At 43.1% G+C, this 27,963-nt stretch overlaps 2 protein-coding genes across 2 annotated transcripts; both read left to right on the forward strand.

The window, feature by feature from the left end:
* Positions 1 to 12: 12 nt before the first annotated feature.
* foxd5 (forkhead box D5) lies at positions 13 to 2,898 on the forward strand. Its single transcript, XM_035639991.2, has one exon. The coding sequence runs from the start codon at positions 1,610 to 1,612 to the stop codon at positions 2,624 to 2,626; it is 1,017 nt and encodes a 338-aa protein (XP_035495884.1). The 5' UTR covers positions 13 to 1,609; the 3' UTR covers positions 2,627 to 2,898.
* Positions 2,899 to 3,802: 904 nt separating this feature from the next.
* pgm5 (phosphoglucomutase 5) lies at positions 3,803 to 27,074 on the forward strand. The gene is made up of 11 exons (XM_035639989.2): positions 3,803 to 4,303; positions 6,571 to 6,733; positions 6,872 to 7,018; positions 7,732 to 7,857; positions 7,962 to 8,152; positions 8,735 to 8,889; positions 14,695 to 14,810; positions 18,914 to 19,049; positions 19,699 to 19,882; positions 23,482 to 23,619; positions 26,072 to 27,074. The coding sequence occupies exons 1-11, from the start codon at positions 4,046 to 4,048 to the stop codon at positions 26,159 to 26,161; spliced, it is 1,704 nt and encodes a 567-aa protein (XP_035495882.1). The 5' UTR covers positions 3,803 to 4,045; the 3' UTR covers positions 26,162 to 27,074.
* Positions 27,075 to 27,963: the final 889 nt, after the last annotated feature.

Below are 27,963 nucleotides of genomic sequence, written 5' to 3' on the forward strand. Positions count from 1 at the left end.
GCATACAAAGAGTTCCTCACGTTTCTTGATTAGAATAATGTGTTAGTAAAGCAATACTGGTCAAGTTTTCTATATAGTAACATTTGTTACTGTTAGTGCCCTGCAAACCTTTATCATTCTAATGTGCAGATATCCAAACTCAGTGATTGCCTTCCTTTATTCTATTTTCATTTTTAGGGTGAAACAGTTCAGTTTTTACCGGTTTGATTAGCTCTAAAGAATTATATTTAAGAAACTGCATTTTACTTTTCCCATATGGTAAAGTTAGGCTTTCTTTTGATTTGTCATTCATCTGCTGTATTTGTCCCCTTGAAAAATACAGTTACTTCACATCAGTGGCTGCAGTTTCACTTTGGATTTCCAAATTGTGTGTTGCTACTCGACAAATCACAACCAATTTATCTTCTGGTATTTGTTATTTAAGCATTGAGCACTGTCATGTGAGAACCATGTCAGAAACACACACACACACACACACAAAGGTCTCCCTCACACGAACACACACACACACACACACACAGTAGGCCTAGTCAGGTGAGGAAATAGGTGGAGTTTTCCCAACTCGGTCATTTGCAATGGAGATGTTTTATCAGCACGGCTTTGGCACATATCCGCTGTTGGACCGGTTTGCTTTGAGGATGGCTCTGCCTGCTTATTCATCCCGGTCGTTAAGCGGAGCTGAGCCCTGCAGCCCCGAACCCACATGTGCAGCTGAGCCGTTTCCTTCTCGATTCTGATGCTGATGGTCTCGTTAAGACGTCTATTGCCTCTTTTCTTTGGCGGCTGCGGGACGCCCTGCCACGGCCATTTTCATGGTCACATCACCCGCGGGCATCCAGAGGTGGCAAACTAAACGAACCCGCGGGGGTTCCAGGGGGGAAACACCTGGTTTCTTATCACGGGTTAGGCGTGGTGTTGAGAAGAAGAACATCCCAAGAACACCCCGCCTCCGACTGTGTGCTGCAGCACGATTTATGATATCAAATGATTGGAACAGGACGACGTCATCGCACGTGGCAAATGCTCGGACCAGAGTCGTGCTCGGTGCATTGGATGTTGGGCACAAAATGATTATCCAAAAGTAAACGCGTAGAGAACACACATACAAAGAGTTACAGTCCGTGAAGCATCCAAATTGAGATTATTTCTCTTCTTAAATGTGATGTAATTGTATACGTTGTTGGCCGTAGTGTGAGTCGTTTCATTGTTCAAATAAATCGCACCTTTTTTTTATGCAGTGTTGTATCAAATACACTAAACTCCCGCTGAAGTGGAACTTTTCTCAACGCCTGAATGGGCCCCGCGCTCCCTCCCCACCTGTGTTCTCGCTTCCTGCTCCCCGCGGCGAGGGGCCACTCTGATAGGTTCACTGGGTTAAAGGGACTGGCCTGCAGGGCAGCCGCCTCTCAACATATAAAGCCCGAGCTCCCACTACCACAACAAACAGCCAGCACACTCGGTTTGAGAAGAACTGGGAGGTAGATGCGCTTTTACGCATGAATAGGCGCCTTTGGTTTTTTACGCACGACGAACCCTTAATGCCTCTTTGGCACAGTTGAGTTGTTGTTGGTTTTTTTGCGCGCGTTTGTTGAACGTTCCACGTGTTGACATGACGCTCTCCAGTGAATTTGAAGCTCCACAACCCGCCGACCTGCCTCTGGAGGAGGACGAGATTGACATAGTGGGCGAGGATCAGCCTACCCACGGCCGTTCATATGGAAAGGAGTGCTCTGCGGACGCCGGCTCCTCGGCCGAGTCTGGTGCCGAATTTGACTCCTCGGAGCCAGACTCCTCGGGGGAGAGCGAGAGCAGCTTCTACGCGGACGCACAGCCGTCCAGGAAAGCACAGAGCAGCTCAGTGAAGCCCCCGTACTCCTACATTGCCCTCATCACCATGGCCATCCTGCAGAGCCCGCTGAAGAAGCTGACGCTGAGCGGCATCTGTGACTTCATCAGCAACAAATTCCCCTACTACAGAGACAAGTTCCCCGCCTGGCAGAACTCCATCAGGCACAACCTCTCCCTCAACGACTGCTTCATCAAGATCCCGAGGGAGCCCGGGAACCCGGGCAAAGGTAACTACTGGTCCCTGGACCCGGCCTCGGAGGACATGTTCGACAACGGCAGCTTCCTGCGGCGGAGGAAGCGGTTTAAGAGGAACCAGCCGGAGTTCGGCAAAGACGGACTGGTGTTTTATTCCGGCATGAACTTCCACCGAGCGTACGGGCAACCCTACTTTGTACAGGGCCAGGTGACCCCCCCGCCCGCCGCCCCCGCCCGCTACATGCCCCTGCAGGAGGGCATCATGATGCCCCCGTCCAACTTTCACCTCCTGCCCCAAACTCTGAGCAGTCAAGGGAAGTGCAGTGCGCCCAAGGACGTCCGAGCGCAGCTCCGCGTCGAGCCGAGGCCCGCTCCGCAGGCCAAGTGCTCCTTCAGCATCGACAGCATCATCAGCAAGGCCTCTCCCCCCGCCCCCGTGTACGGTCGCCTCATGTCGGGCCCCGCGCCCTGTTTGGTGCCCAGGCTGGTGCAGGCTGCCCGGACCCCGTTCGGCCCCCCCGCCATGCTGGGCACCGCGGCTCTGATGAACGAGCACCTCAGGCCCTCCTACCCTCGCTGCTGAGAGCCTCTGTGGCCGTGAACAAAACTGTATCTGTCACTCTGTGATATGTGAAGACAACGTTGCAGTAGCTCATTTCTTAAAGAAATGTTTGAAAATTGCATGATATTTATGTGAGTTGACTTTCGAAATTCATGTCTCGAGGAGAAGTCACTGTAAATAAGATGAGTGGTAATATATTTGTGATACTTGCTGCTGAAGGAAAACCTTTGTTGCTGAATGTTTTTGGTTTTTTTGTTGTTATAACGTCTCAAGAATAAATGTATGCAATATTATTCTTTTGTTTTTTAACTTCTTAATGTGATCACCTACAACCAAAATGAGAAGTTTGGACATTGCAGTCAGGGTCACGGTGATCTAATTCTACAGCCTGCAGAATAAGATCTAACATTGAGACACAAAAACTAACTTTTCAACCAACAAATGAAAGGGACACGATGTAAGGTCTTAGTTTTAAAGCGGCAGAAATACCCTTTGATAAAACAATCAAAGTCTTCACGGACTTCAAATTGCTCACTTTTCAAAATAAAACACTTTTTACCTCTCTACACAATTCAATTCATGAGAAGCAAGATGAACATTTGTGTGGAAAACGGGAAAACTAAATATACTCAAAGTTCATTTACGGTACAAAATGTTGTTGGTTTTTTAAAATAATGTTTACAGTCATTGTTAAGCATCTCTTTTTGCCGAGGAAAGAAACCAATTAAAGGTGCCAAGGTTCAGTTCCTCGTTTCCGCCTCAAGGTGGCACTGTTCACCACACGCTGGAGCAGACCTGGTGCTGACCACTCGTCCTGGGCGACTGCATGGTCATAGAGCCAGATCTTTATTTGATTTCATTTTAGCGTTCAGTTAAACAAAGTCGACGCAGAAGAGAATGGCCCTGAAACAAATGTGGTTGTAGATGGAGAGAAAAAAGGGGGAGTGGATTTTTTCTTGTTGCTCGGTTCTCTTCCAACGTGTGTGAGAGACAGTGGTCGTGTCTCACACCTTCATACCGCGGACAGCACAGATACAGGCGAGTGTCCGGTTGCAGACTGGGCCCGAAACAATTCCTGTCCACCACCAGTCAGAGGTCTATTTTTGGCCCGAGGCTCAGCTGATTGTGGGGCCTTGAAGATTCTGGCCCTCCCTGCCTTTTCCCCTTTTCTTTTTTTTCTTTTTTTTTTCTCTTCTTCAGTCAGTTGTTCAGGCTTATTAGGGAAAGGGGGAGTAGTCTAACAGCAGGGGAGAGTGTTGCTGTGTGTCAAGTTCAGTATTGAGGGATGCGCCTCTCTGGTCTCTAACACGAGTTCCATCCCTTCTGTGGCCCTTGTCTCCTCCGCTGCGTCCACTCGGAGCCAACTCCAGAACTCGCTCCATCGGCGGCCCCCCGACCCCACCCCACCCCCCCACACCCCGCTGGCTCCAGACGAGGAGGATGGAGACGAGCCCCATCCCGGTGGTGACGGTCCAGACCTCCCCCTTCGAGGACCAGCGGCCCGGGACCAACGGGCTGCGGCGGAAGACGGCCGTGTTCGAGGGCAAGAAGAACTACCTGCAGAACTACATCCAGAGCCTGCTGTCCTCCATCGACCTGCGGGACCGACAGGGCTGCACCATGGTGGTGGGCGGCGACGGCCGCTACTTCAGCCGAGCTGCCACCGAAGTGATCGTGCAGATGGCAGCTGCCAACGGGGTAAGAGGGGAGGGGGTCTGCACTCCAACTGTCGTGCATTGGTTTCATGTCCAGCAGAAGAGCAGATAAGCACATTATTGCCTCTGTCAGGGAAAAGAAGAGAAACATTTCATCATGATGTATCCAAGTATGAAAGGGCCATGACATGTATGTATGTAATAATGTATGTGGACTAATAATAATAATAATAGTGATCAAACGTTATTTCTATAGCATTAATCTAAACAAGGTAACAAAGTGCTTTGCAATAAGAATACAACAGCTACTAAAAGTGGTAAAAACAAGCGACATCAGTTTAAAAAGTCAGACATTGTAAGGCTATAAAATACATTTTATATTGCTTTAAAAATATGTTTTAAGCGATGATATAAAAAAACAGGTAAAGCGCTGTCGAGTGTTATCTCCCCAGGCAGTGAATACCAGAGCCTCGGGGCCCTGATGGCAAAAGACCCTTAGTTACCAGGCTTCACTATCAGAGTTGGTATCTGGGGGACCAGACCACACTGAGCTTTAAAAGTTATTAAAAATAATCTTAAAATCAATCCAATTGGTGACCAATCCTCAAACGGCAGGAAGGTGAATCCAAAGTTGATCGGTTCACTGGATAAATGAACTTGTCGAGGAGGAGGATTATGGAAGTAGACCAATCACAGGAACCTTAAGGGTCACGAGGAATACAAGTGGGAGAAATAAAGAAAAGAAAACATTAGCTTTCAAAGTTTTCAAATGAAAGTCTGAGAAGTGAAAAATCACTCTTTGAACAAAGTCACATCTCATAAGTGGCACCTTGTGGTGAGAAACGAGGACTTTCCTTTGTATTAAGGAGCCACAAGCAAAAAGTTAGTGAAGCACTATAGATAGATAGATAGATAGATAGATAGTTACTTTATTTATCCCAAGCTGGGAAATTCCATAGCCCATACTGTACAAGATCCAAATATTTGGTGACCTAACATGATAACTCATCAGGCTATACTGCCTGTAGAAATGACTCCACTGCTTCTTAAAAACAGTAGGTTTATGTGACAAATATTTATTTGGTTTATATATTTTACAATATTTGCTGTTTAGTAATTTCATTAGGCAGATCTGCCACCTCAGCTCTGCAGCATCTCCTCATTGAAACTCAAAAGGTTCAGACGCGGGTGAAAGTAATGATTTGTATCAGAACATGCCAAAACCGGTCACCCATCCCCCAAAAAGTGACTGAAATCAAAGTGTCAGCAGCAGATGAATGAAAATAGGAAGACAGAGACAGAGAGAGAGAGAGAGAGAGAGAGAGAGAGAGAGACGCAGAGAGGAGAAATCCCCGCAGCTCGTTTAAATCGCTTGCTCTGAGACCTTTGTGATTGGTTTGAACCGGGTCCAAAGGAAAATCTGAAGGGAATATAATTTGTTTTTTGAGATCAGTCTGCTTTTCTGCTGGCCCAGCCAAATGTCTCTTGACCTCCGTCTTATCGGCAGTTCCATCCATCCTGCTCTTTTTTCCTGCCGACGTGTGCCCCCTCTTCCCCTCCCCTCCTCCTCCTCCCTGTTCCATCTGTCCCGGGCCAAACTGCTCGCTCTGGGGATCCCCTGTTGAATGGCATTGGACCAGAAGTCAGAATGCGGGAAATGGTGCAGATAACCTGCCCAATATCTGGATTTAATCTTCTTTCACTGGCTGCTGAATAAAATCTATAGTGGGTCATAAATGACTTACACACTGCATGTGCACGCTAAATGTATTGTGACGAGTATAGCCTGCACTTCCCTGGGTTTTCCTTCACTTTCTCTCTCTGTCCTGCACAGTGCACACGCAACAGGCCTGATGTTACAAGGACATACACTGACGTAAGGAGAGTGCATTCCTCTCCAGTGAGGACACTTTCATTTAGTGTAGTCGATATCCAAGGGTATTATGGGGTGCTGGAGGTATTATCACTTGAAAAGTAGCATATGAATTATAAATAGAGAGTTCTGCTCTGTTATTTAGGAACCCTCTTGGGGCAGATGGTTTGCTTTTTAAAGCAGTCCGTCAATTAGTCACTTGCAGAATGACAAGATGCTTTGGGCCGGTGTGGCTTTCAGTCTGGGTCAGAACTGTAAGGATTTTTTCTTTTTGGTTCATTTTCTCAAAGATGGTCACTTTTTCATATAAAAATTCTCCTGCCTAATTTTATATTTTCACATAATTTGAGAAACATGACCCCAATCTTTGTTAGAAATCGGAGGCCTGGAAGGATGAACAACTGACATTGCTCCTCACTAAAATCCTTGCTGTGCAGATTGGTCGCCTGGTTATCGGCCACAATGGCCTCCTGTCCACCCCCGCGGTTTCCTGCATCATCAGGAAGATCAAGGCCATTGGTGGGATCATCCTCACAGCTAGTCACAACCCTGGAGGCCCTGGTGGAGACTTTGGAATTAAGTTCAACGTAGCAAACGGAGGTGAGAAAGGATACATTAGTTTGTGTGGTTGCTTCTTTTTGGGGATGCTGTTAAGAGTCAGGGATATTGTATACATATATCTAGGCCAGTGTTGGTTAAATTTACAATCATGAATGTATGGCTTTATTTTGCTGGCAGGCCCGTCTCCGGATATAGTGATGGAGAGAATCTGCCAGGTGAGTCGGACACTTGAGGAGTATGCCATCTGCCCCGATCTCCACATTGACCTCTCCAGGCTCGGAAGACAAGAATTTGACTTGGAGAACAAGTTCAAACCTTTCAGAGGTACATCACTCACTCACTCACTCACTCACTCACTCATTCACTCAATGTAAAACATTTGGGTTGCAAGGTTGACAAAAAATCTCTGTAGTACATCCATAGCCTGTATATCAGAGTGACTTGATTGAGCGCGTGTGTCAGCGCGACCTCAAGCTGCAGCTCCACACCATGATCACGACTGCACAGACCCAAGCGCCAAAAAGCACAAGATGGTGGCACCTGTATCCATGCTGTCATAGCTTCATTTTTCTACAATAAGAGGACGTGGAGATGCATGTACATCTTTATATACAGTCTATGGGTTGGTCAAACTGTTTCCTCCAACAAAAGAGCTAAAGGAATTTTTCACAACCCAAATGCTTTTTTTTTTTTTTAATTAACAGATTACATCTAATGTGTAATACATTAGTAAAAGATTTGTTAACTTTTAATAAAGCAACAGACGGTTTATATGAGGGACACCATTTCTTCTTTCTAAGCCACCTGACAATAAGTCATGTGTGTTGGTTAAAATTAGCACTATTATTCAGCATGAATAGTGGCTCACAGTCGTAGTCATCTGCACATTTTTCCTATAGATACACTGGATCGATTCATTATTTTTGGTATGCAGTTGAATGGCATTTGCACAGCCCTGCTTTCTTTAATGCACAAATCCATACAACTCAACAAATTGCGGTCCAGTACTAATCGTCTCCTCTCTGTGTTTTTTCCAGTGGAGATTGTGGACTCGGTTGATGTGTATCTACAGCTGCTGCGAAACATCTTTGACTTCAATGCCATTAAAAGTCTCCTCACAGGACCAGATCAGCTAAAGATACACATAGATGCAATGAATGGAGGTGAGACAAGTCATCATCCCATCATATAGCCCCCGAGCTGTTGTCAATTATTTGGTTAACGCCTCTTCTCTTCTCTTCCTATCCCATCTCTTCTCGTGTTGCAGTGATGGGCCCCTATGTACGCAGGATCCTGTGTGATGAGTTGGGGGCTCCTGCTAACTCTGCAGTGAATTGTGTCCCTCTTGAGGACTTTGGCGGCTGCCCTCCTGAGCCCAACCTGACTTACGCCACCACTCTGGTTGATGCCATGAAAGGGGGTGAATTTGGCTTTGGAGCTGCCTTGGATGCGGATGGGGTGAGACATCTGCGCTACATCTCTGTGATGCATACAAGTCATACTGTAACTGAAAAAGAAACCTCACAGTTATCTGTGGCTTACACTGTCCCATGTTTTATGACTGTTAGCTGAAGAGATTTGAAGGAATAACCCTATCCTGTCAGTGGAATTCCGCCCCTAGCCCAAGAGTTCCTATAGAGGAAAATGTTAATCTTTAAAAAAATGGTTACAAATATGTGTATACATATTTTTTTAAATATGTAATTTCCTAAACAAACTTACCACTGCAGTGGCTCTACGAGTGTAAATAGTGCATCTGTGGGTGATTATTTTCGGCTGCAGATTCATACACAGAGCAAGTGGGTATTTATGGCAGCATGTGGGATTGACTCAAAATAAACTACAGTGGTCATATTCATCATAATGAAGGAGCATGTCACCCTGTGCAACAGTGTCGTTCAGTTTTAAACAGTGTTTAGAAAACAGCTGGGAGAATCAATTTATTGGTAGTTTTAGTTTTTCATTGGATTTGTTGACAATAAACAAAATGTTGAAGTCAAATTTAGTCTTATATTCTCTTTTCATATTATTACACTTTAGGACCGGTACATGATCCTTGGAGAAAACGGCTTCTTCGTGAACCCAGCTGATTCAGTGGCCATCATGGCTGCCAACCTCTCCGCCATCCCCTATTTCAGACAGCATGGCGTCAAAGGCTTTGCAAGGAGTATGGCCACCAGCACCGCCCTTGACAGGTACAAAACACACACTCTCACACACACACACACACACACACACACACACACACAAAGACCATGAGATCACATACACACATTCACACATGCACACATCTACTCACTGCCTATAAATATGGTCTGTTATGTAAAACTGGAGCTGAGCAGAGGGCGCTGAGTGAGGGGATGTGAGCACAGCTAAAGTTATCCCCATTTACATGGTTCCAGTCGAAGGGATCCCTTGCACTGCCCAACGCTGAGGCGTCACCAGAAAGCCCCTCAAGGGTAGTGTGCTGTTAAATGCAATGAAGGGAACCAGAAGAGTTCAACTACAGTTTGTTCAGACTATATATATGCAAGTTGAATTAGATCCAGGTTTTTTTATTTTTATTTTTAGTTTCTACATGAAATAATCTCTCCACTCCATAAAACCCGTCTATGGACTTGTGTTTGGCATAGTGAATGTACGTATACAAAAGTATACTCGAAAAAATTGTTTTCATATGCAAATGATTAGCAAAAATAATTTTGGGGAAAAATGTATGATTTTCTTCAGCATTCAGCACAATAAATTTCAGCTTAATGAACCTGAACTTGGAAATCCATAACAGACAAAGGCTACAGCCATATACTACTACTTTTTTAGTTTTAAAAGTGGAAGATCCCCTTCCAGACAAGTAGTCTCTCATCCGTACTAATACACCTGAAAACGCATATCACTTTCAAGTTAATGTACACTGAGCATTCACCAGTGGTTGTCGCGTCGCGACCGATAAGAACCAATCAGAAAGTGAATGAGGGTGGGTGCCATCATTTCCAAACGTCTCAATTTTTTCCCGTCCATATACTACAACGCTCCTCCTTTTCAAACCAAGTTAGGAAACTAAAACTGCAGTAGTATGAAACAAATCCAGATTAGTTGAGTATGAAAAGGATGTGTAGGTTAACATATCCACTAGGTTCCTATATATGACTGTTGTTCTTCGTGTGCACATGCTTGAATGTGTGTGTGGGGTGTTTGTGAGTGAGTTTGACTATTTATTATGTGTTAAGATTGGCAGACAATTAGGAAGTGACCTCAGTCACAGTGACAAGGTGATGCTTAGTAATGTGAGGTGGGTGTGTTACATCTAAGAGTTATTGGTCGTCTTTGGAAGTGCAGAGACGCCCACACACACTTAATCACTTGGACATTGTTGTGCATTGGTGCACTGCACCTTGCCTAAAGCCGCATCTCATAATATTGAACTGTAATGATCACATTGAAAGAGCTGCTTGGGAGTTGCTTGCCCCGCCTCTTCAAGTACACACACACACACACACACACACACACACATACACACACACACACACACACACACACACACAATAGCATTTTATGAGATTTTCAATTTTTCCCTGTTCAACCCAATTCCATAAACCTCTACCCCTTCTATGAGTTCATGCAAGACCGGGTCACTTTGTTCAACACAACCCTCTTGTCTGTGGAGATGTAACGTTCATATCTCGTGACTTTGACGACTTCGAGGAAGTGTTGAAGTACTCAGTGGTATGGCGTTGGACCCTGGAGTCGGCCCAAGTGTAGGCCTTTTTAGGAGAGTGAGTGGCCTGTGTGTGTGTGTGTGTGTGTGTGTGTGTGTCTATGCTGAGTGTTTAGACTGAGCCATCTTACCGGCTGTGTGTTTATGCATACTCAAGCAAACTGTGTTATAAAAGCCTTGATAAATGTGATGGTGTGTATACCGAATGTTGGTGTGTATCCAGAGGGAATAAGGGAAAACTACGGAGAGAAAGAGAGTCCATTTTTTTTGTGATGCAGGAAACTGATTTGGGCTCAGACGGAGAGGAGGCCGGAGTTGCGGGTGTGAAAACTCTCATTCTTGTGTGAACCGAGGGAGTCTGATGTCTGTGCATCGGTGCTTGTCTGAACATACTCTCGTAAGCGAAGGCAGATGTGAAGAGGGCAAAAGGGGTCAGAGGAAGAGAAAGTGGGTGGGAAATTTTGGTAAAGGAAACATCTGCCTCTCCTTTAACTGTTCCTGGGTAGGAGGGAGGCCTGAGCCAATGATGTGTTGCCAGGATGAAGTCAGATTCTTTATTCTGAATCCTTGGTTAGCACTGCAAGAGGAATCACATGTTTTACTGTTGTAATGGCTGTTGTACTGGTTACTAGGATGAGTAAGGCAAACAGAAGATTGAAATGAAACTTATAGCTCCCAGTGCCTGTGCTACAACCAGAGGATGTCATATTCATGGATTCATTTGTCCTACATGCCTATTGAGTATTGTTGTATTTATATCATTTTTTTCCCATCATTTCTTGGTTGAGTGATGAATTGGAAAAGAAACAATATACACAATAGTTTTTCATCGATGTAAGAGATTCAAATGTGGACTAATGCGGCCTCTTCCATCAAGGCATTTGGAGGGCTGGTTTGGAGCCAGTGCCTAAGCTCCAACCAGTTATTTGTGTTTCGACAGCCAAGGAACTGGCTCTGGGACAGAAAAACTGGTTCCAGAGTGGGACCTACTCGTTGGTCGCTGGTTATATATATATATATATATATATATATATATATATATATATATATATATATACACACACATGTGTTATGGATGCCAGAACTTAAGATGCAGTGGACTGTGGAGGAGACAAACTGACTCCATGCTGTGTGGTCAATGGCTGAAGTCCGCAATAAATTAGAGGGAGCTTCAAGGGGAAAGCAGGTGTTTGAGCATATACAGCGATTTTACTTGAAGTTTCGGCAAGTGTTGCTGGAAAATCCGAGACGTACAGTGACATAATCACGTGGCTCTATGGCGGCTCTAACCTGTGGAAAAGCAAACAAGGGGAACCAACTCCGAACCAGCACTAGCACTGTGTTCACTTTGGTCGAAAAGGGGTGAAAGAGTCTTGGTGCTGTCAGAGTACCACCAACAGCCCTATCAGAAGGGTTCAGGTACGCCCTCACTAATATGTTCCAAATGTGTTCATTTAAATTCGGTTTATAATGGGAAATTAGAAAAGATATATTTTAGAGTATGTTTGGTTGAGTTTGCATTCATGCTACCACCACTCAAAAATGTAACCATTACTTTCACCAATTTTTTAAATGCCCTTAATTACAACACATAAATCACAGCACATACACCAACTGTCAGTAATTGCAGAAGTGCCCCCTGTGGTACAGTCATTCCTGGTTGGGATTCTCTGTTATAAAAGTGCAATGGATCTTTACCAGTTTTATTAGGGCTGCCAAGTTGACTCCATTAAAAAACTAAACTAACAAATATTAAAAAAAACCAAAAAGGTCAAACTGCAAAATGCTGTCATTCGTCTAAAATGTCGAGTTATACAGGACTATTTTGACTGGAGGCAAGATGCAGAAGGTAGCCAAGTCAAACACTGACCCAACAAGCACACTTTTCCACTTCATATAATATTATTACATGATAAATAGTTTTCTGACACAGCTTTGGAAACAGTTTTGAACCGATGTAAGCTTGGATACTGACTCCACAAAACAATGTGGGTAACAGCTATGACCATTTACAGAAATCCTCTCAACTTTTCAAGTGTTTTTCAGTGTTGACAACCTCTTGAATGTATTAAAGTTATGTGTTGTCCAGTGTCAGTTCGTGTTTCAGGTCAAGAAGAACTCACATTTCAAGTAAAGCTCTGGCATGCTGTTCTTTTTGTCTGAATGCCAGTGTAAAGCTGGCTTTCTTCAGAAGGGGGGGGGGGGGGCACTGAATGCTATGTTTGGTCAAGCATCAGGCAAAGGCCAAAAGCGAGCAACATTTCACTTTGCAGATGTAAAAAAAACTCGTCGCTCACTGTACTGTAGAAGACAACAAAGGAACGTAAACAAGGGACATGCTTGATTAGTCAATGCATGCATGTGATGAGGATGAGGAAGATGGAGGGTAGACATAGCTGAGCCCAGTCACAAAACCTCTGTCCCCTAACCCGAACCTCAGAAGGATCCAAATCATTCAAAAGACAAACCTTCTCCAACTCTCTTCGGTTTCTTTTCATCTATTAGGCAGGATGAGCGTTGCAGGAAACCTTTGTCACACCGTTGCCTCCCTGCTGCGGTTTTGTTCAATCAAATCAAAACAAAAAAACATTAATTATCTTGGACAGTGTATGTCAGGCGAGACACTTTATAGAGCCTCCTCCTGTTTGATTGTTTCTTATCAAAATCACTTCATCAACCGAAGTTCAAACTAAGTGTTTGTACACTGTGCGTCCTTTAAGTTAAAGCTGAGCCGGTACAATCATCGAACTTGAGGACACACTATTCTCAATATTCTCACACTGTAAAAAACAACTGTGTCCCAACAGTGGAGCGCCGTTAGGGTCCGCTTCAGTGCTTGTGTTGGCTGTGGACGTGCCATTCAAAACATCAAAAGCTCATCAGAAGGCCAGAGTTTCTTTTTTCTTTTAGGAATTCCTGGCTTTCCGTTCCAGCTCTCGTTTCCCCAGAGGCGAATGGAGCTGGTTTAATCTTATTTGGTAGTTTATCCCATCCTCATGTAAACAAACTGTACCGTGCACTGTGTAAGGTTTATTTATGTGCATGATGATTGTGCGGACGTGTACCGCCATTTAAAAACCTTGACTCAAATCCACATGTATTCTCTGCTAAGCTCTGAGTTCCCACAGCATTCCCCCAGGAAAAGCATTTTGAGAACGACATTTTCACAACTTTGTTTCTTTGGTAGCAACAACTATTTTAGCAATATCGGTATTTGGTATGGTATGGTCCCTTCACTTTGTTTACCAGCTGGTCACTAACTTTGTCTGCTGTATGGTGCCGTTAGGTAGTGTACAGTTTGCTGACAACAACCATGAACTGCCCCTTAAAACTATGCAACGAGATCATTGAGAGTGAGGCAAAGTTGCAGGCCATAAAACCAAAACAGAAAGAGTTTCAGACAAGATCCATGGAGCGGAGGGAAACTGCAGAGCCCTGTGCTATTGGCTGACTCATGATATTGCTGAATGTAAATCGTCATGGTAACCAATTTAGGTCAGAGTGTGGATAGAAAAACCTCATGAACATGTTCCAGATATTTAGTGGAGGAGAGTGAAACAGAAAGAGGGCGGGACACTGACTGTCAGAGAACTCTGTGCCAATTTATTTGTCACGGACTACTTATGACTGCTGACTTTGATTGTGATTTAATAATGTTTTAGTTTTTTTAACATGTTATTTCCATTTTTGTCCAGATGTGTCAACCCTTTCCTAGAAATTTTCTAATATTATTACTGTAATTCCATTGTACCCAGACTTATTTCTCTGTATATTTGGACTGAACATTTTATCAGATCTTCCTCTTTGCTCTTTCTCCCTACAGACTATTTCTTTGCTCTCACTCCTCTCCCACGCATAGTACTGTCTGCACCTTTTTCCTCCTCAGGATCCCAACATACACATTCACATACGCACACACACACACACACACACACACACACACACGCACACACACACATGCACACTCCCGGTCCTCCTCTCCGCCCGTGGCTCGGGTTCAAAGCAAACATCAGCTAGAAGGTTAAGTCACTTTGTTCTCACTGCCATCACCTTATCTAATTATTGGATGAGCTGTTGGCAGATCACGCTTGTCACACAGCATTTGGTTTGCTTTATTTCAAAGGTCAGAGGATTGTCCGTAGCTTATGTCTATATCAGAACTGGGGGAAGGCCTGTATCAGATATTTGAGAGCAATAAATACAGTGTGTGTTTGTGAGCATAATGTATGCAAACAATTTCTTCAGCTTTGTTTTTACTTCTCTCTTTCTCTCGGCCCATTTCTAGGGTTGCCAAAGCCATGAAACTGGCGCTTTATGAAACTCCGACAGGCTGGAGGTACTTTGGGAACCTGATGGACTCTGGGCGTTGTTCCCTCTGTGGGGAGGAGAGCTTTGGGACAGGTAAGACATAGTGCACTCGCTCACAAGTCTAAACAGCAAAAGCCCTCCACCCACAAAGACAGATTTGTAATGTCATCAATCCAGAAATGAACATGTACAGTGAATGCAGAGCTGGGGCAGCAGTGGCCCGTCTGCATGTGTGTAGACGGGGACCGATTCGAAACCCTTGGACCAGCTTGTTAAATGTGAGTAGGTGTGTGACTGAGAAAAAAAATCCCCTCCCCTCAGCAGCAACTGTTGTTGAGGTGCCTGCAAACAAGGCCATCGCTGGAGGACTGCACTCGCCAGCTGCTGCGTCCTGAATGTGCAACAGGGACTCGACGGAACAGTCAAACAGGGAGTGTGCCCGGTCAACGTTTCCTTGAAATTAAAGGGAAATTGCAGTTAATTACAACTTACAACAACAAATTCATTTTTAGAGATCTGGAAAAGCAAGACCACACTGCAATCACGCCCAAGAAACAACAGAAGTCGGACACTTTGTGATCGAGAAGTTGGTTCTCTGCGAGACGACAAGCTATAATCCAAAAAGCCTGATCTGAAGAGTAGATCCAGAGGTTTGAAAAAGACTGCACAGTAGTTAATACTGCACAGTGGTGTAATAAAGACTGGATTTTACAACCCTGGGAAATTATTAAGGTGGAATGAGTGTTAACGCAGTTGGACTGGCAGTGATCACAGTGCATTGCCTGGTGGTGTTTCATCGAGCTGGGGAAAAAAAAGTTGAGCCGGATTCAAACTCAGGCCTTTTAAAGACACTGCTAATGTCTGAACACAGTTTGAAGGAGCCAACAGTTTAGCCAGCTTTTCTAAATCACTTTATTTGGAGGTTAAACTGAAAGTGAGCACCCGGTCATGTCATTTTTATTTGTAAATCAATTTGCCTAAAAAAGCTTCACCATCTGTACAGCACATGACACCCTCTCCTATCCCGTGTCATACGCCCTTCGTTCAGTCTGCAGAAGTCGGGAAGTCGTCTGATCGGTGGCGGTTGCTTGCAATAATTCTAAAAAAGAATTTTACTGTTTGGTTTCGGTTTGTTTTTTTCAAATTAAAGCTTCTAGGTTGGGAGTTAAAGTTGCAGGTCCGATTTTGGAAGTATTGTTATTTGTGGATGAGGTAGTTTTATTCGCTGTTTTATTCTCAAAATAAAATTGGAAAATTTGACTTATCTGCGATTTGTTTGAAACCACCATCACCCCTATTATCTTGCCCTATCTGACTTCTTTTTTTAGCAATTTTGAAATGTTAATTTTACACCTAAGAATGACGGCGAGGAACTTCCAAGTAGATGGATTTCCCTTTAAAGGTGAAATAAAAACGTCCCCACAAATTCTCCGCTCCTGTTTCTTCTACACACTCACCAGCCTGTTCCCTTTGTACAGCAGCAGGCGGTGCATCCCGACTGCCTGTAGCTCCAGTCAGAGTCATGTAATAGATGTGAGGGCTGTGACCCTGACTGCATGTGTAAATAATCCCCATTCTTCTGCTATAAAAGGAGACGGCAGCTCCATGAATCACTGCATCATGCGAACGGGCCTCCGGTGCTTCTATGAATGCAAACGCAGGCACACATACACGTACACGGTCAGAAAATGTAAACAATGCGCGTTCACAAATGATTTACACTTGCCCGCCCTCTTCACCTGCTTGCCCTAGCTCCCCTTCCCACTGCTGCCTTTCTTCTGCTCATGTCATTGAATCAATATCTTTATTGGAGGAGGATATCTTTGAAAGAGAGAGAAAACAAGCGGTGGGGGGGGCTCACTTTTAAGAATGTTAAAATGGGTGTGAACGGGTCAGAGGCCGAGAGAAGTTTGTCGGAAAGCGCGGAGAGGGAGTTGGGAGAGTCCAAATATGAGAAGTATTGACGAGGGGGAGAGAAATGGAAGAAGCAGAGACACAGAGCACAGAGGACTATGGGAGCTCACTCGTTGTCAAGCCATGTAAGGCCAAAAGCTCAGAGAGAGCCCAGAGTAGTAAATCATCAGAGCTGCTCACCAGCCCCTGCTCTCCACGAACTCGCATACACTCGTTCAAACAAACAGCAGGAGTTATTGCAAGTTTTGCCGTCAAATTTCCGTGTGAAATTTTTGTCATTATTATAGCTTTGATTATGTCACACGGTTCGACCGATGGATGCTGCCATCTTCAGAGTTTACAAGTCACCACGCACAGCATACAGTTCAATCTAAGGTAATTTCAAAAATAATTGTAGCTAGCAATATATAGAGAGGAATTCTGCTCATTGATGTTTTTGAACCAAATGTGCTAAAATCAGCCCCAGAACTATGGGTAAATGAAGTGGCAATGGACAACTTTTCTCCCCAGAGTTTCCAAGCGGTATCTATTTTGGCGATGCTGTTGCAAAAACTCCTTGATAATGACAGAATACTGTAATTTTCACCAGAAAACTCGTTTGTTTAAATGATCAAACAGACAGAATCATAGATATTTGTGTCTGTCCAAAGCAAAAATACAACAGTAAAAATAAAAGCCCTGATTTTCAGTGCGATGAAAAAGGCAGAGTAATAAAAATTAGTTGGCAGGTTGTGTTAGCTACTGATCTTGTAGAAATGATGCCAACCCAGTGTCCGTCATGTTCAGGGGCTTTCTCCATAATCTGACTGCCAATGGGAACAATGGCAACAAATCCGCCCAACATCGGTCGACCAGTAGGACGTATAAAAAAGTTTTTACCAGCCCGCTGAGACTCTTTACTGGTCCCTTCTATAGGGGCTGTCATTCAGGGTGCACGGGAGAGTGTGTTGGAGGTCTGGGCTCACTTCACTGAGGTGACTACCACCCCACCACGGCGGGCTGGTCCCAGGTGATAAGCCCCGCTCTCGCGGCTCTCTCCAGCAACTTGGCAGACAGAATTGTGAAAGAGAGGTTTTTGATGCTTTTATGAGTCTTTGCGGTCATCATTTACCAGAAAATAATAAGTAAAAACTGTCCTTTGCTTTTTATTTATTTTCTAATTTTTTTTACCAGCGATAACCAGTCAGAATGGAGCTGAGAAGAGAAGGTGCAATTGGGACATATTTGACAGTGTAGATGGAAAAGGTCTGGTTGTGCTTCGGGGGTGTGATAATAACATGTGTCGGTGCTCCTCTCTTTCTGTGTCAGAGAGTGAGACTGACAGTGAGCCAGGGATTATATAATGACAACAGTCAGTTTCCTAACAGCTGTATGTGATGCCACAGCCAGACCGATCGAAAGGAACACTTCTTGTTTACGGGATTAAGTGTTTAAAAGATTAGTATATCATTATTTGCTAGACTTCAAAAGAGACATGATATCTGCACGTTTTTTTTCTTTTCTCTCTTTTAAATATATGTAGTTCTATCAAGTGATACAAAACAGCTCAGCCCCGTTCTCCACTTCAGGCTCTGGCGGGGAAACATTACAAACATAGTCATTTAATGAAAATGTCAGAGTGTTCCCTTAACAGATACCTTTACAGTGCAGCTGTCTTTGAGAACAGACTGATAGCTCCCGATGAAGGAGACCGATAAAGGGCGTGATCTATACCCGTGTGTGTGTGTGTGTGTGTGTGTGTGTGTGTGTGTGTGTGTGTGTGTGTGTGTGTGTGTGTGTGTGTGTGTGTGTGTGTGTGTGTGTGTGTGTGTGTGTATGGGTGTGTGTGGGTGTGTATTTTGTACATCTACAAGTCCAAGTACTCCGTCTAAACCTTCTGCTACATATAGTCAAATGGAGTACTTAACAGTAAGAAGTATTTCCCTCCAGTGTTCAGAAAGAAAATTTGCTGCTCCATTGTTTGTCCTTTTTGACATTTTGGGAAAAGAGCTTATTTGTTATCTTGCTGAGAGTTAGATGTTATGTCTGATATCACTCTCATATGGATCAGGAGCCAGGAAAAGGTTTGGTTGGCATAAAGAAACAACTAGCCTAGCTTTGTCCAAAGAGAAAATAACTTTTGGTTATGTGCAGTGACTTAGACCAAGCCAGACGAGTTGCTTGCCCTTTCAGTCTATGTACTAAACTAAAAAGCTAAGGGGATGCCAACCATTTTCTAAATATTCCAAAACAAGTGAATTTTTGCACATTGAGTTATTTTTGTGATTTCTTCTCACCTCTAGGTTCGGACCACATCCGTGAGAAAGATGGTCTGTGGTCGGTGCTGGTGTGGTTGTCCATCATGGCAGCCAGGAAACAGGGTGTGGAGCAGATCGTCAGAGAGCATTGGGCCAAGTTTGGACGCAACTATTTCTGCAGGTAATCAGCTCACCTCTCCGAATATGGAGCTGTACTTTCATTATGCATCCATTCAGCGGTCCGTTCTTCAGATCATTTGTTTCTGTATTGGCCTGTCCTTGTTTTAATCACGGAGCCACTTTCCTTGGCCTCTCACAAGGCCTGTGATCGACTTTGCGATTCCCCTTTTCACAATATTCTCAATCTCTTGTATCCCTACCAAAGCCAAATGTGTCTCCCGGGCCTTCACCTTCATCCATTTCTCCCCCAGATCTTGTCACTGGCTGCCACTGGCTCTTATTTTAACCTCTCCCCTGCGAGAGGCAGTCCGTTTTCCCACTGACAGTTGCTGCGGCTCTTCACGTTCCCACAGACAGCTTTTCTAAACTGATGCGCAATTCCCACAACACAGAATTGGAGAGGACATACAGGACACAGGTCGAGCACCAGATGACATAAAAGCAAAAAGTAAAACACATCATAATAATAAGAAGAAAAAAATCAACTAATTACCCTGACAAATGTTGTCTCTTGCAGTTTATTTGCAGCTATTTAAGTACAGTCATATTATCATATCCTTCTTGTTACCAAGCTCTTCCTCACCGCTTCCTTGTGTTAGATGCGGTTTCATTGCTTGTGTGTGTTTGTCTGTGCACCTTGTAATTGTCAGGTTTGACTACGAAGGCCTGGATCCCCGTGCAGCCTTTTACTTGATGAGGGATCTGGAAGCAGTGATCTCAGACAAAGCATTCACCAGCCAGAAGTTTGCTGTAGGAGACCACATGTACAGCGTGGAGAGGGCCGACAACTTCGAGTACATCGACCCTGTGGATGGAACAGTGGCCCGGAACCAGGTCGGTCTGGGAGGAACACGGAGAAGGAATGTAAATGTAGGATGTGACATGACAGAGCAAAGTTCGACAAGTAGAAATGAGTAGGGAGCACAGAAAGTAAAAGTATTTTAGGTTGCACCGATCCGATACGCTGGGTTAGTATTGGCAAGAAACTGACGTTATTAAGATCAGTTATCCACATTGAATTTACTTTTATAGTCAGTGTTTTTGTCTCTCATTCAGTCATGGTGGCTGCCAATTTTTTAGTTCCATAACAATCTGTCACCCCTTGTTAGCTTACAAAAAATGTATTCCATTGAATTAATTATCACGATCACAGATTTTAAATGTGGACAAATAAAAGGCTGCATCCCTGCATTATTTCTCTTAGAGCCAGGCTGATATCAGCATTAGCTTATTACAGATAAATCATATCAGCATGTATGTCGATCGTTGCATTGATGAAGATATGTTTTCAAAGAGTGTCTCTATTTCATAGTTTTTTCAACAGAGTACTGACAAGTTTATTTTTTCGGCTGGAAAATGTCCTGTTCAGCAAACCTCAGTACATTCCTTGATAAATGGAACAGTCGAGGGCAATCAAAAAGAAAAAATCCAACTGGTCCAATATGAAAATTGTTCATGTTACCTCTATGTTATATTGAAATCTTAAAAAAAAATACTCATATCATGTGAGACATACGACCACTTGTACACTCATCCATATCATATTTCTGTTTGTTTTTAAATTCTTCAGAGAGATATGATATATTCAACCAAGGAGCACAAAAAATTCACAGTGAATGAAAAGCATATGAAAATGAAAACCCTCAAGCTAAATGTGGATTATGACAGCAGATTACATGGGTTTGAATTGGTCTGTTGGTATTCAGAGTTAGGAAAGGAAAGAAACATCATGACGAGATTCGAGGTAATGTGTTTACTTTGTGCACATCCTATTAAATATATACGCTCAGTTGGCAGTTTATTAGGTACACCTGATAGCTACTAATGCAACAATCCTGTAACTGCAGCAGTCACACAGTTTGAACAGGCTGCAGACCTGTGGGCATTTGGGTCAAACCCAACATTAAATGTAGTCGGACTAGAAAGTGTGACCCCAGAGGTGGTTCACGCCGGGTCAAGTCTTCCTGAAGAAGCATCGCACACTCGCAATCATACTTCCTCTCCGTCTTGCTCTCTTGTATACACATGTGCACTCGTTCCTCAGAACCAGACCACCCACTGAGCGACAGTGTTGTCTCATCAGAGAGGTTCCATGTTTGGACATGACAGTCCATCTTCCATGTTAAACCATAAACATATTCATGCAAACACACATTACATACGGCACACAAACCTACACACACACTTACAGTATAACTCCCTTCAGTCACGATAACCTGCCTTTCCTCTTCTCCCTACCCCCCCTCCCTCTTAGTGAAGTTTACCCAGCTGACTCCCTCTGTTCTGCCCAGAAATGTGTGGAAACTCATTCCTGGCGTCAACACTTCTTAGTGCCCCACCTAATACCACACGCACGCACGCACGCACGCACGCACGCACGCACACACACATTGTAGTGGATATTCACACCTGTGTTTGCCGGCATCTTTGTCGACTTCACAAAACATTTCTCACATGTCATTGTTGCTCCGCCCTCATGCCGGCAGCGGAGGTAGTCGCAGAGCAAGACGGACGTGTAAAAGGGATTGTTAAATATGAATAATCGGCAATATGACAGGACGCGAAAAGGGGACTCTGCTGTACCTACTCCACCGTGTCACCATGGTTACAGCAGCTCCACAGCTTGTTAGTCAGTCACCCCAAAATGTGAGTTCCCCTCGCTGGTAAATCCTCAGTCTCCCCAGTGTGTGTTGTTGCAGAACACATTCCTCCCAGGACAGAATTATATCAGCTGTCGTCTCACTTGCAGTTCTCTCCACTCACTGCAAGTGTGTTTGAAGGGGGGAAAGTTGGCACATAGACACAAACACACATACACACACACACACACACACACACACACATAGACAAAGTGTGGGGGATTTACACAGCAGTGGCATGGCAGCTTTTACGTAGTTGGCTACTGAATTATTTCTGTATTGTCTGCATATCTCAGGCAGATAGATGGTGGATAGATGAAAGACAGACAGATGAATAGATAAAAAGCCTTTGCCGTCGACCCTGTGAGGCCAAACATGCAGACACTGCAGCCGTACTCTTTATTTATTGATGGTTATTTTTGGGGTTATTTTACTGTACAAATGCAATGTGGAGTAAAATAACAATGATGTTTTTATTTTAAGTTTCTTGTTATATTTTGATCATGAACAGTCCCGAGCGCACAGAACTCAAATATCTGTTTTCAGTATCATGTGATTCAAATGTAATTTAACCAAATCCCATAAATTACTCTCGAGTCAGAAGTTTGATGTTTTGACGGACGGACGGACGGAAGGACAACTCTCATTATCCGTATCCCGAGTGTGGCATGTTTTTCTTCCTTGCCAACGTGAGATTAGGAGGAAAGGGGAGCGGTCCAGGGTCACTTTCCTTTTAGTGTCATGGTCTGTAAACAATGCGGCTGAGTCACAGTTTGAAGAGGTTAACAGCTACTACGCTGAGATGAAGCTACTTTTTGTACTGGGGAGCTGCAACCACTCGACTTTTTTACTGCCATAATAGTTCATGAAACTCTTCTGTGCTGTTCTTAAAAGAAAAGACGAAAAAGTATCTACGGTGTGTTTTGAAAACCACTTATTCCCGATCACCCATTTTTCTTCCCTCAAAGCATATTGCTGTCCTTTCCCCTGAGATGGTCTTTGGCTCTAGATGGGATAAGGAAAGAGGCGCCGTGGAATTTAGGACAGATAAGAGTCATCACACATTCATTAGTCAGAAAGTCCGGCGAGAGCTACAGTCGGTTACCCCGACGCAACAATATCCTGTTTTTCCTGAAGTTGCTGAGGTTGAGTTCAAAGAGTGTGCAGGTTATGAGGCCGTGGTTATTGAGGTTACGGAGGCGCAATAAGGATGTTTTACTCTGGTTTGGTATACAATTTACAGAAACTTGAGGGAACCGGTGAAACTTGATGAGCTCCTGAAATAAAGTCAACGTTTAGTTAAGTCGTGGCATAGTTTTGACCTTACATAACTTAGTAGACGGCACTGCTGTGGACACAAGCATGCTGTGGTGTACACTGAAGGAATCTGAGCGTGACACTGTCCCCCTGAATTACACACAGTGTGAGTGACATCTAGTGGAGGTTTGTAGTTACTGCACATATAGGAACCTGATGACCTTTTGTCTCCTGTGTTATTTAAGCAGTTTCCACAATTTACACATTTGGAACGTAATAATCAAGTAGCCTGATTTATAAGAGCAGATAAACTTTGAACACAATACCAAGTGTCTGATATTTACATATTCCTACTTTATGATTGAAGCTCAGCCATTAGTCACCAAGCCCGCGTGCCTAACCTTTGCAGGATACATGCACAGGTATTAGAGGAGTTGCAATTTCTTCATTATAAACTGAATACGTGGGTATTGGCTGTTTATTTGAAGCTATTGGGGAGTGAATCGATAATGAAATCATTGCATTGTATGCTTCCAGGGTTTAAGGATCATCTTCACCGACGCGTCACGCCTGGTGTTTCGGATGAGTGGGAGCGGCGGAGGGATGGGCGCCACAATCCGCATTTATGCCGAGAACTTCGAGAGAGACCCTGAGAGACACAACAGAGAGACACAGGTATGGGGGGGTGGATGGTGTGTCTGTCTGTCTTATTCTGCTCGAGTGTAGTGTATGTCTTGTAAGTCTGAGTCATACGACCACTTGTACACTCATCCAAAATGAATCATCTGATGTGCGGTATTCTTCCAATTTTGTCATCGTCAAATTGACACTGTTAAAGCTTCATTAGCCGATATAAGACAATGGCAGAAGTTCTGATTCATGTTGAGACTCAGATTCAATGTGTTATACTCCGTAGATTAAGCAGTTTCCACACAGGTATGATATACATGATAGAAGGACAATGGGCACACGTTCTTTTAGGTGATGGTAAACACTTCAGATCCCCAATGAACACACAACCAGCCGTCTCTGCTGGTTTAGTTAAGTGGTCATAATTTTGGCATAAAGTTGTCTCCTCCTCCTTGTGTCTTGAAAACAGATTTGTTTTGTCATTTCTTTCCATCATCACTTCTTTCCGTGCTCCCCACCTCGGAGGCCAACCGAGTCCAAGTGTTTTGATCTTCTCATGACACCGCTTGTGACGAGTTGGTTGACCTGTAGACTTTGGAGTGATTAGGATCACTACCTTTTAATGTGGTTATGGATGTTGCCAGAGCTCGTGTACTTTAACCAATCCCAGGGGCTGTAAAGCCGCAGTCATGAAAGCTAGACAGCCTAATTTAAGTTTGGCCACCAAACTGTACAGCTTCGATCGGAACAGGCGGTCGGTTTTACAAAGAAATCAAACCAACCAGTGTTTTTCTAAATCCAAGTGTCAAAAGACAAAAAGGAAAACCAAAGAACAATGAGTAATGTCTTATTTTGTATTGTCATGGAATGAAAAATTAAACATCAATGACTGCATTCTAGCATTACTGATATATATATATATATATATATATATATATATATATATATATATATATATATATATATATATATATATATATATATATATATATATATATATATATATATATATATATATTTGATATAATTCACAAATTAAGGGCTAGCAAAATACTTACCATAGTTTTTTTTTTTCAAGCATCTAGCCTATGAAAGAAAGGTTTAATTCATTAAATATTAACCAAAGCTTGGTAGCATTCCTCTGGCTAACCTATTGATAATCAAACAAAAATTGTTATACCTGCTATATTGTAACTGGTGTAAGCTTTAACACTGCCATTTTATATTCTTTTCCCCTCTGTGTGACCTACACTGAACCATTGAACAATCTATCATGAATATCAGATCATAAATAATAAAATCATAATAAATCCCTAATCATTCTACCCCTGACCCGATGCAGATAAATCACCAGACGACATACATGATTACCTAACATGCTTATTAGGGCTAGATTAAAAAGTACTGCAGATACGTTTACATACACACAGCGGAGCGACAGATCCACAGACTGTGTTTTAGTGTTTGATTGTCGCATAAATTACACAATTTAGTTTCACACTGTCATTGTGTTTGTATGCTCACGCTGTGTTTGCGTTGTATGTCCATCACATGACCCTGTGCAATGAAGGGTCAACACAAAACTCCTGAGTCAAGTCACATAAATCCTCAAACAATGTTTGTGACAGTGCACACAAGCACAGTCGAATACACCGATCTATACTGCACCCGATCTAGTTTTAACACTTGTCATGGCGCAACTCAGCGTTTCCCTCATATTTAATGTCTTTATTACACCAGAGTCATCCTGTTGTACACATTTTATGAATGAAACTAAGCTATGGCTGCTGTAAAGTCGCCTTTGTGTGCCTTTTCACACAGTTTTTATACGACCACGATGACACAATTCAAACTAGGTTACTTGCTCTGGAATCTGTTTAAATATCTGTTTATCTGCGTTGGGTTTCTTTAGGCCCCAAACAAAGCACTGTGTGCTGCCCTGCACAGCCAAATAAAAACCAGGTCTCATCAACAGTTGTGATTTAATATGAGAGGCTGAAAGGTTCGAATCAATGCTCTTAGAGTCATAGAGACAAAGTTTTTTTTAGCTGTGCTACCCGCCTGCTTATTTCTATCTGCTATTAAATCAAATTGAAGTTATTCAAATTACCCAAATAAGGAGCCTCATTGGTCAGAGGTGCGAACAATGCGAACCATACTCAGAAACAGTACACAAATACCAAAAATAACATATGACAACAGAGGCAGAGCAATATTTATTTGATTTCCTCCCACCTTGGAACTTCATCCCGAGTTACTGTCTTCCCTACGAAGAGAAGAATGACCGGTCAGGTAACCAGAGCTGAAAACATTGATCAGCCAGTCAGGATGAGAAAACCTGCCAACCGTGACAGAAACGCCCCCTGAATTTGTTATGAACCCCGAAAGCACATTCAAATTCCGAGCTTTCCGCTTGATTCAAAACAGCTGCATTGTCAACTAACTCATTAATGTCCATGTTTTGTACGCTACATGAACCGTCTGTTTCTCACTGCAGGTGGTGCTGGGTCCTCTCATCGCCATCGCTCTGAAGATCTCCAGCATCCATGAGAGGACCGGACGCCGCGGCCCTAACGTCATCACATAAGCCTTCGCTGTATAACTTCAGTTTTCAGTTTTCACTAGATGACAACTAAACGAAGGGAGCTTACTGCAGGAGTTTATCTCTGAAAAAGGAAATTAGCGTCGCACACTATTGTCTCAACTGTTTGTTGACCACTGTTATTTGTCAGCTTTTCGAAAAACCTAGCATGGTGTCAGTGTCTAAACCAGGGAGGCTATTTAATTATCTCCAGGAAAGAATAATGAACAATGTGTAAACGGCAAACATGTTATTAATGTGCAGACTGACCTTTAATGTTTGTGCCTTGCTTTCATCGAAACATATTGACTGAGCGAGCTGCGGGGAAGTTGTCTGGTTTGTAATTCACGTTGGTTTTGTATAACGGTGCAGTGTTCACTTTTCATATTGCTTGTACCTATCCTCTCATATACGGTATGTCACAGTGTTTGTTTGTTTTTTAAACAACCATTTCATGCAAAAGTAATAATTTTGTCAAAGCTTGAAGTAGATTAAGAATTTCATCACAGCTAATATAACTTAGTGAAGGGAATTACAGTGTTTGAAGTTGAAGCATGTCATAAAGAAGTTTGTGTCATGTTAACTGCCTAAGGACAATATGTAAAATAATGGTGCTTCGGCAAGAAAAGGAATGAAAAAGAAAAATATATTCTAAAATGATTTTTATTTTATTTTTTGTTTCATTTGTCAGTTTAGGCCTTTGGGAATGCCACATAGCTATATTTGAATATATTATTTCTTTTCTTTTTTTAAATCCAAATAAACATTTTTGTGTGTAGCGGTTAGCGGTTGGGCCCCCCCAACCCTTCTTCCTTAAATTAAATCGGACAGCTCTAATGGGGACAAATAAAAATACATCAGACTGAGATATGTTGCCCTCGGGCATTTTTTGGATTTTAATTAAACATATTCTTCATAATTAAGAGCCCTATGTTGTGCTGATAGTTTGCGTGTTGATTGAACATCCTCGAGGAAAAGTAGGCTTTTGTTTGGCGAGTGCAGCACCTGTTTTGGACCGAGTGTGAAATGCGTTGAAGCTGTTGTGTAGCGATAAGAAATGGGGAGAGTTTATCTTTATACGGCCCGAACGAGAGACGGAGAGCAGGATCTCATAAACACACCGATTGCCGTCATTATGAGTTGAGGATATGCCAGTGGATATCCGCAAGGATGTGTTCACTCAGTCAGTCAGACATTACCTGCCAGCCATTACAGCTTATTGCCCCATCCTACTCTTTTATAATGTCAGGCATTATTTCTGAGGCTGGATGATGATCAATGCCAATCGATCGCCTTTGAACATGTCGCGCGGGGGACAGTTTAAGTTTTAGCTGAAATGATCCATGTTTCAGAGATTATTGATAAATAGGTAGTGGCGTGATTAGGCAAATGTTTCCAAACAAAGTACTTGTTAAAGTACTTGCATTTAAAATGTACAAGTTTCAAAGTTGCATAGCAGAACACATTGATGCTCCACCAGTGGTTTTATTGTGGTGAACTTTCCGACTGAGCTGTTCAGCACTTGAGAGAACAGCTTGTGAGGACGTCTCCTGATGCCATACTGTACAGTAAATTCCACGCAGACTGAAATATGCAGACAAATATACTCAAAGAATGAATAAAGGTTTTATTCATAGACTGTATATATACAGGTTTTATTCCAGCCACTTGGAATAGTCTACAAAAAATGGATTATACTTGACAAATCCTCATTTTATTGGTGTAATTTGAATCTCTTTTCAGCAACATTGTGCAGGTTTGCACCGTAAATGAGGTTTTAAACCTCACCAGTTAAAAAAAATCTAATT

Source organism: Scophthalmus maximus, chromosome 19 (assembly GCF_022379125.1).
Source record: "Scophthalmus maximus strain ysfricsl-2021 chromosome 19, ASM2237912v1, whole genome shotgun sequence".
Taxonomy (NCBI): Eukaryota; Metazoa; Chordata; class Actinopteri; order Pleuronectiformes; family Scophthalmidae; genus Scophthalmus; species Scophthalmus maximus.